The sequence below is a fragment of the Orbicella faveolata genome, unplaced genomic scaffold (assembly GCF_042242905.1).
Source record: "Orbicella faveolata isolate gen_17 unplaced genomic scaffold, um_ofav_v1 contig_4, whole genome shotgun sequence".
Taxonomy (NCBI): Eukaryota; Metazoa; Cnidaria; class Anthozoa; order Scleractinia; family Merulinidae; genus Orbicella; species Orbicella faveolata.
Window position 1 is genome coordinate 9081012 of NW_028301569.1, and position 11489 is coordinate 9092500.

At 39.5% G+C, this 11489-nt stretch overlaps 1 protein-coding gene across 1 annotated transcript in view; it reads left to right on the top strand.

The window, feature by feature from the left end:
- Positions 1-1654: 1654 nt before the first annotated feature.
- Positions 1655-11489, top strand: part of LOC149101353 (C-reactive protein-like) — a 12646-nt gene continuing 2811 nt past the window's right edge. Inside the window, exons 1-5 of the mRNA XM_089275852.1 lie at positions 1655-3825; positions 6717-6764; positions 7570-7703; positions 8563-8777; positions 9718-9751. Coding sequence (XP_089131978.1) covers positions 3788-3825; positions 6717-6764; positions 7570-7703; positions 8563-8777; positions 9718-9751 — 469 coding nt within the window. The 5' untranslated portion in view covers positions 1655-3787. The remainder of the gene's footprint in view (positions 3826-6716; positions 6765-7569; positions 7704-8562; positions 8778-9717; positions 9752-11489) is intronic.

Consider the following 11489-nt stretch of genomic DNA (forward strand, 5'->3'; position numbering starts at 1 on the left):
AATGACACAATAAACAAGCATACTGTACGGCTCTTGCACGAAACATCGTAGTTTTTGTCAGATTTAACCATATTTGAAATTCATACGGCTATGGTATTTGAGATAACTTGACTGCATGATATAGAACGATGATTCAATTATTTATAGTTGCAGGGAAACAAATTTTGAAGCCCGAAGGCGCGCATTTAGCAGACTCTTGTCCAAGATAATACGTCGCTCATGTTTGTCACGCAATGAAACTAAGTGCACAGGATACGCAATAAAACCAAGATATATCCTGTGGTAGTATGACTACGTCTACTTGTATCGGTTTGAAACTAAACCCCCTAGCTGAGATAGATGTTAGATCTCTGGTCAACTTTTTTTATGATAAGATTATGCTATTAATTCCGAGCAATGTTATGTTGTCACATGTTTGAAAACATGATAAAATCATTATATGTTTTGACTGAATACACATCGAACCCTGTTATTTCTTTACATTTATCCATTTGCAGTAGCGGATCTAGGGGAGGGGCCCGGGAAGGCCTCTCCGTCTTATCTAAGGTAAAAAAAGAAATCGTAGAAGGAAGAAAAGCCGGCAGGGCAGGCCAAAAAAACCGGGCCCCCAACTTAGCTCAATGTCTGGATCCGCCACTGATTTGTATCACTGAGGCACTACTGGCGAGTGCCGTAAGATGTCGGATGATTAGTCACAGTTCTCATCTCTACTGGCCGAAGTCTTAATATAGGGGCTCCTCCCTGGGAGTGGAATTAAGAGGAAGAGAAAATATCACCCAACAGATTTCCGTGCGCAAACACCGTGCACACGATACTGAATGGAACCACTGGCCAAATAGCTACACCCGGCCCAATTTGACATCCCCGCCTAAACCGGATTCAGTTGACGAAACCAAATCAGGAAAACTGCATTTACAGGCTGCGACAGTCAGTGACTGTTATTTCTTTCCCAGAAATAAGTGCAGGTGCTATTTAAGATACGCTATATAAAATAAGCGGTGTTAACAAAGGGGGAAAGAAAGAAAAGTAAATTGAAACATAGAAAGGTAGAAAGAAAGAAAGAGACAGACAGACAGACAGACAGACAGACGGAAAAAAAAAATTAACCTACGAGATACTTGTCGCCTGGACTTTTTCAGTCTGTGGCTTGAATGTCACCGTTGCGTTTTAGTTTAAGTCACAGCAGAATCATAAATTAGCAAAACTGCGTAGACTTTGCAGAGCCAACAGCAATAAATATGCCTGCACATTAAGCGTTCAAAAATGGTCTTTGATTCCACGGTCAACCTTGCACTATTTCCATGGGCATGACTCGATAATATTTCTGGCCCGCGGCATCGACGAGAGCCTCTTCGCCACCCAGTGCATAAAGATGAGCGACGAGCAGGACAGATAGTCATCCTCGAAATATCATAAGGGGCAGTGAACCTTGATCCCCGCGCTAAGATTAAGTCGATCTCCGACTCAACATCAGTGCCGCCGACGGAATGAGCGTGTGCGAAGATGTGTTTTCCACATGAAAGTAACGGGACTATAAGCGCACCTTTTTCGTTTGCTCGACTTCTTTTATTTTGAGAGCGCTGTTCCCTCAGTTGATCCTTGATCCTTCGTCTTTCCTTTCGGCCTTTCTGTCAAGGATTTGCTTTAAGTATTCTAGATCAAAAGCAGCAGGTTTTTTTTTTTTTTTTCAAAAATACAAACAGACGAAAAAAAAAGCTATTTGCGTTTCTACAAAATATGGCACCTCTCAAAGTTCCATTTACGTGGGCCTTCCTTAAAGACCTGTGACATGTCAACGCGTGGCGTACAAACAATACATGTTTTGAACATATTAGCACCGGATTCAGTAATTTTGCTCGTTTCGGCCACTAAGATGGTTAGAATTTACTTGTTTACAAGCTCACTTGTACGTCATAGAAAGATAGAAGCTAAGAAATACTTGATACTGTCAAGAATTGCGATGTTTTTACAAGAGCCATCCAAGTACTGCTCAGATCGGTTATTCGTTCGGTAAACACTGTTGAACGGAAGATTCAGAAGATGACTATTTGAACAGAAAATATGGATAAAAACCCATCTACAGCCACTGGATTTACAAGGTGAGCTTATAATATTCATTTTTTATTTAACAGGATGCTAAGAACTAAGTTTTGCTTTTACTATGATTTTGGGTTCGACAACAGAAACTCTAATTCGACTATTTGCAGTTGTTGACACCTCGAGGTAGCGACTTTCCCGATTTCCGTGCAGTAATTAAAAGCCCCAAACTAATCTTTATATCCTTGAAAAGAAGAACATTTCCACTAATCACAACTTTAATCTCAAGTGATTCGGAGTTATTCCACATAGGAAAAACGTGTCTTGAAAAAGCGCTCCAAACTTAGATTTTAAAACCATGAAATATTGGTGATTTTTAAACACGCGCCGTGAATTCAAAATTAGACGAAAAATCCTGGTTTTGAGCTTAAATAATTTGCCAATACATCCCATACAAATACACAAAAAGAAGAAAAGCGAACTTGCTTTTGCACTTTTCAGGAGCGAAGTTCTTGTGTTGATACTCGGCGCACTAGTGTTCGCCATTTTTGAAGTGGTCGGCATCTTGTACAGTTTTTGCGAATTTTCTGAAGTGTTTTTATTCGTGGCTGTGTTAAATGGTCACTGGACGATACGACTCTTCGCAGTAGGCAGATTGGCGCTCTACATTCGCATCATTGCCTAAATGGTTACACCCTTAGGGTTTCACACATTATGCTCTCTTCCTTATGCTAATACTCGATGCTCGAAGAGTCTCGCTGTTATTGTGCTTCATTATGTTTACATAAAAAAAGATAATATTTTCCCTTAACGCTTGTCATATTGAAGTGCGAGCGACGCCTCGTTGTAATTCTCCATTGCTCTGGTTTGACCGTTACATATCAACAGGGGCAGTGAACATTGATCCCCGCGCTAAGATAAAGTCGATCTCCAACTCAACATCAGTGCCGCCGACGGAATGAACGGGTGCGAAGATGTGTTTTCCACATGAAAGTAACGGGAGTATAAGCGCACCTTTTTCGTTTGCTCGACTTCTTTTATTTTGAGACCCCTGTTCACTCAGTTAATTTCCATTCTCAACTCCGCCGGTGTACAAAACTCAGTGATTATCTGCTTGTTTAAGAAATTTTGCGTCTCAACTTTTTTTAATTATTACGTCGCTGTTCCTATGAAAAGTTTACGTTTGTCTCTATTCAACTTTTTGTACATTGTATGTTTGTTTGTTAATTTGCTTTGTTTTCTTTTGTAATTGTTCGCCCCTCTTGCCTACTTGTCATTAGGTCTTTCGTCCTTGATCCTTCGTCTTTCCTTTCGGCCTTTCTGTCAAGGATTTGCTTTAAGTATTCTAGCTCAAAAGCAGTAGGTTTAATTTTTTTTCAAAAATACAAACAAACGAAAAAAAAAGCTATTTGCGTTTCTACAAAATATGGCACCTCTCAAAGTTCCATTTACGTGGGCCTTCCTTAACGGCGTGTGACATGTCAACGCGTGACGTACAAACAATACATGTTTCGAACATATTAGCACCGGATTCAGTAATTTTGCTCGTTTCGGCCACTAAGATAGTTAGAATTTACTTGTTTACAAGCTCACTTGTACGACATAGAAAGATAGAAGCTAAGAAATGCTTGATACTGTCAAGAATTGCGATGTTTTTACAAGAGCCATCCAAGTACTGCTCAAATCGGTTATTCGTTCGGTAAACACTGTTGAACGGAAGATTCAGAAGATGACTATTTGAACAGAAAATATGGATAAAAACCCATCTACAGCCACTGGATTTACAAGGTGAGCTTATAATATTCATTTTTTATTTAACAGGATGCTAAAAACTAAGTTTTGCTTTTACTATGATTTTGGGTTCGATAACAGAAACTCTAATTCGACTATTTGCAGTTGTTGACACCTCGAGGTAGCGACTTTCCCGATTTCCGTGCAGTAATTAAAAGCCCCAAACTAATCTTTATATCCCTGAAAAGAAGAACATTTCCACTAATCACAACTTTAATCTCAAGTGATTCGGAGTTATTCCACATAGGAAAAACGTGTCTTGAAAAAACGCTCCAAAATTTGATTTTGAAACCAAGAAATATTGGTGATTTTTAAACACGCGCCGTGAATTCAAAATTAGACGAAAAATCCTGGTTTTCGGCTTAAATAATTTGCCAAAACATCCCACACAAATATACAAAAAGAAGAAAAGCGAACTTGCTTTTGCACTTTTCAGGAGCGAAGTTCTGGTGTTGATACTCGGCGCACTAATGTCCGCCATTTTTGAAGTGGTCGGCATCTTGTGCAGTTTTTGCGAATTTTCTGAAAAACAAAAGTAGATCTATTAAAGCAAAAAAATTATACCACGTTTATTAACTCATCATGGGATATCTCTGAGCGAAATATGAGGATAGTCATTTTTTGGACCATGTGCCACCTCTCACTCGGTCACGAAAAGAAGGCGCTCTTTTAAGATGCAAATATTTCGTGAAATGTTGAGGGGGGAGCAAATCGAAGTTAGTCTTTAAAAGACTCTTTGAGACACAACGACAAAATTTCCAAACTTTCGCGAGGCTTAATCAATTTAACATCATTACCTCGTTTTCAATTTTTCACCTAATATTTTTCCAGCTTCAGTGCACTTTTAGGGCAATTTTTATCAAAACAATACCGTTATTTATAGGCTCCCGAGTCGGTGATATTAGTTGTTATTATATGGCTGTATCTCACAAAGACTGGGAACTACCGAATTCACGAATTTGATTGGCTGAAATCGATATTGACCGCGGTCTAGATTTTCCCATCTAGATCGGCATCTGGCTAGACCGGTTTCATTTTGCGTTGAAAAAGTAGCAAACTAAAATACAAAAATGTACACCATTTCTTTTATTTTCTTCTCATGGAAGTGCCAAAAAGCTTGATGACAAAAAAAAAAGTAAAGAGGACGAGCAAATTTCGGCAGGTTTAAGTTAAGCTCATCGCCGTTCGCAAGCAAACTGTCAGCAAACCAGTTACATTAAACGAATTAAAGTTTTCTTCTTTGCCATATAATAAACATCTTATTAACCGAGCTAAGTCGGTCTGTATGGGAGAATCTTGACCTCGGCCGTGTGTAAAATATAGTGTTTTGAAAGCATGAAGTGTTTTTATTCGTGGCAGTGTTAAATGGTCACTGGACAATACGACTCTTCGCAGTAGGCTAATTGGCGCTCTATTCGCACCATTGCCTAAATGGTTACACCTTTAGGGTTTCACGCATTATGCTCTCTTCCTTATGCTAATACTCGATGCTCGAAGAGTCTCGCTATTATTGTGCTTCATTATGTTTACATAAAAAAAGATAATATTTTCCCTTAACGCTTGTCATATTGAAGTGCGAGCGACGCCTCGTTGTAATTCTCCATTGCTCTGGTTTGACCGTTACATATTAACAGGGGCAGTGAACATTGATCCCCGCGCTAAGATAAAGTCGATCTCCGACTTGTAATTCTCCATTGCTCTGGTTTGACTGTTACGAACTAATTTTTGTAGTAATGAAAAACAAAATCGCTCAGGTGCAGCAGAAAAAAATTGAATTAACAAAACCTTCTTGCATGCTGAAGCCAAAATTGGAAGCTTTCTTTCATGTTGAAACAACCAGGAGTAACAGATTACTCTCGGCCTATATGCTGGACTATACCGCATCAAGGCCCGGAATCAGCCAGTTTTTATCGCTATTATTCTGGCATAATTCTCGATACTTTTGCCTCAATATTATGCTTAAAATAAGGTCGGAATGATGTGTTCAGGCCTATACAACTTTCTGTCCACTTCTCCTTCTTTTCCCCCTTCCCCCCTCAACATTATTCATGGTTGCTTATAATGGCTGGTAATTTGACTGTGCAATATCATGGAATTGCCGGCATGATTTAATTGGGCCTACTTATTTTACGAAACGCACTAACAGAATCTTTGAAACTGAACTTGTAGAAATACCTGCTTAGGGTTTTTAGCTAGAATACAGGCACATTTTCTAAAACACACATTTTCTTGGCATATATGGGAGCCCTAAATAAGCCGTGCAATCAAAATGCAAGTTATATATTGAACAAGTTACATTCATTATTTAGTCCGGCTACATAGCTAACCACCACTTTGTGAGACACCAACGTTAACATACTGACACTCACAGCTATATTTTAGTGGTCAGTTCGTGGCTCGATTAACGCTTTTCTATCATATCAATTAGCACAAAATAATTAATAGCTGACAGGAATTAAGACGTTAATGTGTTTCAATTACCTTGCCTTCTCTAATTGTGCATTGTGTCCTTATTTAGCGATAAGGCTAAGACCATTGCTGTTTATTCGTTTAAAATCTCTTAAAAACTAGAACACAGGGACGGTTTGTCACTGAGTCCGCCCTAAATGATTAAAAAAGAAAGAACGTTACAGCTTGTTGTTAATTTTGTTAGCCGGCTAAACCAACATTGACCTTGTTTACCTCTGGCGCACCTGCATGAATTACTGATTAAAAAAGCCTGATTGGTTGCAGTTTGGATCACGTAACAAAAAGGACCCAAAGATTGAAGCATAAGGGGACCCTTTGGCACTCAGGGTGACCAAATATAAACATGGTTAATGATTTACGGACACAATAACAAAAGCCAAAGGAGGAGAGGCAAAATATGTATATTAGTTAATTAACAGGTTAACCGACAGCCTGACAACATACTCAAGAAGACAGAAGCAAAAACGGTATGTATATCATTCTACCTAGGTTTTATGTGATGGTAAATTAAGCCTTGTCCAGTCGGGAAATGTTTGGCGATCAAACACGATCAAACATTGTTTGGTAAACAAACATTTTCGCGTTGGATCGTGTTTGAACGGACATCAAACATTTGATCAAACACTGTCAACCATTTTGCTCGTTTGGTTGGTAATCAAACATGCTTGATACCGTATGGCCACTCAGTTCAAAATCAACATGTTTGGTCACCAAACAACTTGTGTTTGATCGTGTTTGGTCGCCAAACATTTCTCGTCTGGACAAGGCTGAGAGTCCAGAATTTGAGGGCACCAAGTCTTTCAAGGGAAAGCTAAGTAAAATCAGAAAGCCGAGAGTGATTTCATTCACACCCAGCTAATAACATCGAACAGCTGAAATGAATGCGAATTGTTAAATCGCCATCAGTCCTTTAGGCTAGAGTCTAAGAATCTCGTCTAGTTGCACGTACAGCCAATGTCAAAGCTTAGCTAAAGCTCACCAAATAAAACTGTCACATTTTGTTGTCAGTGTGAGAGGCAGACTGAAGACAGGAGGTAAATTGCAGACTGAGGGTACAATGTAGACTGCATTGTGATGTTAAATTTTGACGAACGAAAGCTATAACAACACGGGATGATTGGTGTCGGAATCGATCCTTTGCCATACTGGCTGATATCCTATCCAACCGGCCCTCCATATTTAACAACTCCTCCTTCCCCACCCCAGATATTATTTCTTGTAATCAGTCCCTGAGCTAAGGAATGAATTATGCTTCCTTTTTTTTTTCCCTAGAGTGTACTTATCAAGATTTGCGATGAAACCAACGCAGACAATTGTCATTTTACTTGTAATGACCAGAGTGGCGGGTGTAAACACAATTAGGCAACTGTCGTGTTCGAAAGCGAGGAGTTTTATTGCCACGGAAGGTAAGAGATTTGCCTGCGAGTGTGTTAAGCGAAGTAGCGTGGGAAGAGGGATGTAGGGGGAGGACAGCTTAAGAATGAGAGAGAAGGGAAGATAGAGGGTGGTACTAGTGAGTGATCGAGAAGGCGCGGTGGCCTCATGGTTAGTGCGCTGTACTCCGGATCGAGTGGTCCGGGTTCGAGCACTGGTGTTCTTAGACAAGGCAGTTTACTTTCAGAGTGTGCCTCTCTCCACCCAAGTGTATAAATGGGTACCGGTGACCTTAATACTGGAGGTAACCCTGCAATGAACTAGCATACCATCTAGGGAGGAGTAAAGCAGTAGTCCTAGTCGATCATGCTACAGGTAAGCGCTGACCTGATGAGCCACTTGGCTCGTATGCAGACTTTGCCTTACCTTACTATACTGAGTGATCAATCCTGACTGTAATAATAACGGAGCGAAGGTGTTTGTGTAGAAACTAGAAAGCAATAAAAGCATATTGACATTAAAAAAAAAAAAGAAACAATTTCAAATTTGGTTAGTTATAAATTTTTAAAAAGTTTCTTCTATTTTTATTAATTGGGTGCGTTTCGTTGGGAAAGTGCAAAATTGGATTCTTAAATCAAAACAAGGATTTTGCGTTTCTTTCACCTAAACAAATCAATCCAAGATCACTCGAACACAGTGATGCAACAAAGAATTGAACAATCCTCGCCTAGAGTGGGTTTTTCGGTTCCTTTGTTGCCCCATGATCTGAGTGATCTTGGACTAATCTATTTAGCAAAGAAACGCAAACTCCGTTTTCGGATTTAAGAATACAATTTTTATTATTTTTTTCAATTTTCAAAGAAACTTGCTCTAGCATACTTCGTTTTGCAGGTCACGTTCTCTCTGGTCACGCAATCTCTACCCATCAAGTGTATTCGCTCCCAGGCTGCCATGCGCTGTGTTTGAGGCATCCAAGATGTTTATCTTACAATTATCAAGTAACTTCAATGTCGTCAAGCCACTCGTGTGAGATCAACGATGCAACAGGAAAAATGTGTCCCCAAGACATGATTGAAACAAAAGGATTTAAATACTATGAGGACAGGGTAAACAAGCTTATGACTACATCTATTCCCGCGAGGAGACTCATATAAAAAGGACTGGGGTGCTTGTCCGAAAGTTTGAAAAGAACCCTTCAGAGGTATACCAAGATCCTGTTTTGTAGGCGTGGCTTGAATTGTTTTTTTACCCATAAGAGGTATCAATTCTAAAACAACACATTATCTCCTGTTATGTTCAGTTTTTAGCTCAATACCCTAAAAGGTACTGCAAAAGCTTCCGCTGTGGACCTTTTGAGGATGAACACCCGAAGAGATACCAAAAAAAGCCTTTTTGACCCCTAAAAGGTACGACGAGCACCCCCGTCCTTTTTATATGGGAGTCCCCCCCCCCCCGGGAAATTATTTGACAAAACCTTTAAGAACATTGGTCGCAAGTCAGCGGTTTGACCAAAACCTGCAGCGCATGCACACAGACAAGTTTACAGGGGAAAATTGAGCATTTTCTGTCTCTCACAGCCGTATTCATCGCATTCTTAGTACATCATTAGCGAGATTAAGCAATGACGACAGCCACGCCAACAACAACAACAACAACAACAAGAACGACGCCTAGTAAAAGAATAAATTCATTTTTTACCTTCGAATTTCCCAATTATCTAGTTGTCGATCTGTTCAGCCTTCTGATCGGTCCAAAAACTTGTTTCAGCTATTTATGTGACACAGCGATCAATTCGAAGTAAAATACGAAAAAGTAGCCGCCGTGGCTCACGTTCTGCAAAATACGCAGAACTTGGTCATTTCACGTTGTTGTTTTGCAGAGAACGGCTAAAAACTATACAAGGATTTTAGCAAGTGCACAGCCATTGTTCTGCTCATCAGACCTTTTGGTTGGTGACGTTTTCGTTGCCGTTGTCGTAGTGGTTTGCTTAACTTCCCTATTATATATTTGCAATCTAAACCTTACATTTATTTTCTTCATATTTAGGATACAACTTGTGGTAGGCAGTGTCCCCCACGAGGTTTGTTCAAATTTCTGTCGCTTTTAATGTTACATAGTCTTTTCAACCGCCCATGAATTTAACACTCACAAAAACGTTAACGTCCGTGCCCAAAGCAGCAGCCATTATAATAATTGGACTTACCTTTGTACTGTTCTCTTGTCACTTCGTTATACTGCATGGTTGACCACAATCAAAATAGAGTCAGCATCAAGAACTCAAACAAAACCAAACAAAACCTGAATTTCTTTGCAGTACTCGACAAGATGTACGCTGGCAAATAATAGAGCGTACAAACAGAGGTGGGAGGCGCGGTGGCCTCACGGTAAGTGCGCTCGTCTCCGGATCGAGCGGTCCGGGTTCGAGCCCTGGCCGGGGACATTGTGTTGTGTTCTTGGGCAAGACACTTTACTCTCACAGTGCCTCTCTCCACCCAGGTGTATAAATGGGTACCGGCGAACTTAATGCTGGGGGTAACCCTGCGATGGACTAGCATCCCATCCAGGGGGGAGTAGAAATACTCCTAGTCGCTTCATGCTACAGAAACCGGGATAAACTCCGGCCTGATGGGCCACTTGGCTCGCATGCAGACTTTACCTTTACCTTTATGTACAAACAGAACAATTGTAACCTTCCAAATGAATCATCATATGAACTGAATTGAGTGAAAACATTCATTTTATTAAGCTACATTTTGCTTCCTTTTTGAACGACTTGATTAGAATTGTTTTTGTCAATATTTTTGTGCTGTGAATAATTATCACTTAAAGTTTTAGTGAAGAATTTGAAAGAGCTCAATAAATAATAATTATTATTATTATCAGTAGCATTAGTAGTAAAACGCACTATTACACTTTTTGCTGTTCATTTACAGAAAATAAACATTCATTTGTGTCCAAATTTCTTTCTTTATGGTCAATAAACTCTCATTAACACCAATATGACCTTCATTTGCGCGTAAGGAACGTTCAAGAATAACATTTACATATGCATTAACATTCAAAATCATCAAAAGATAAACAATACCTTCATTTGACATTCATTGACTGTAAATGTATTTTCATTTTGGTCGAAAACAAATTCGTTGTCGCGAAACGACAATCATTTACACTTTAGGACATTCAGTTTTCAACAAAAGACTTGCAATAACACAATTTGCATGAGAACTAACATTCAATTGCATTATTAGGCAACCATATCCATGAAGGTAACAATCTTTAATGCGGCGAGACAAACATTACCGCCATAATAACATTTATTTTTGAAAGATAGAATATCAAATTCGCTGAACGATTTATCCTTCAATTGCCTCACTACTTGAGGCATCGTGGCAAATACGTTTGCATGAAACGAAACCACTGTCCACATTTAGCTGCCATAATGGTACCAATACATATTTCGTTGTAGAGCTTGCTGCAACAGCTGCGTGCGATAATTTCACAGAGCAATTCCCTGGCGTCTTGCTTCGTCTCTTTTGACATCGTCAAAGGCCCTGACTATCCTTTCGCGGTGTTCAAATGGGATTCTACAGTATTTCTTCGTGGCATTTCTGGAGAAATCTAACTGTCACTATGACACACGTATACTGTAATGGATATGGTTGCCTAATAATGCAACTGAACGTTAGTTCTCATGCAAATTGTGTTATTGCAAGTCTTTTGTTGAAAACTGAATGTCCTAAAGTGTAAATGATTGTCGTTTCGCGACAACGAATTTTTTTTCGACCAAAATGAAAATACATTTACAGTCAATGAATGTC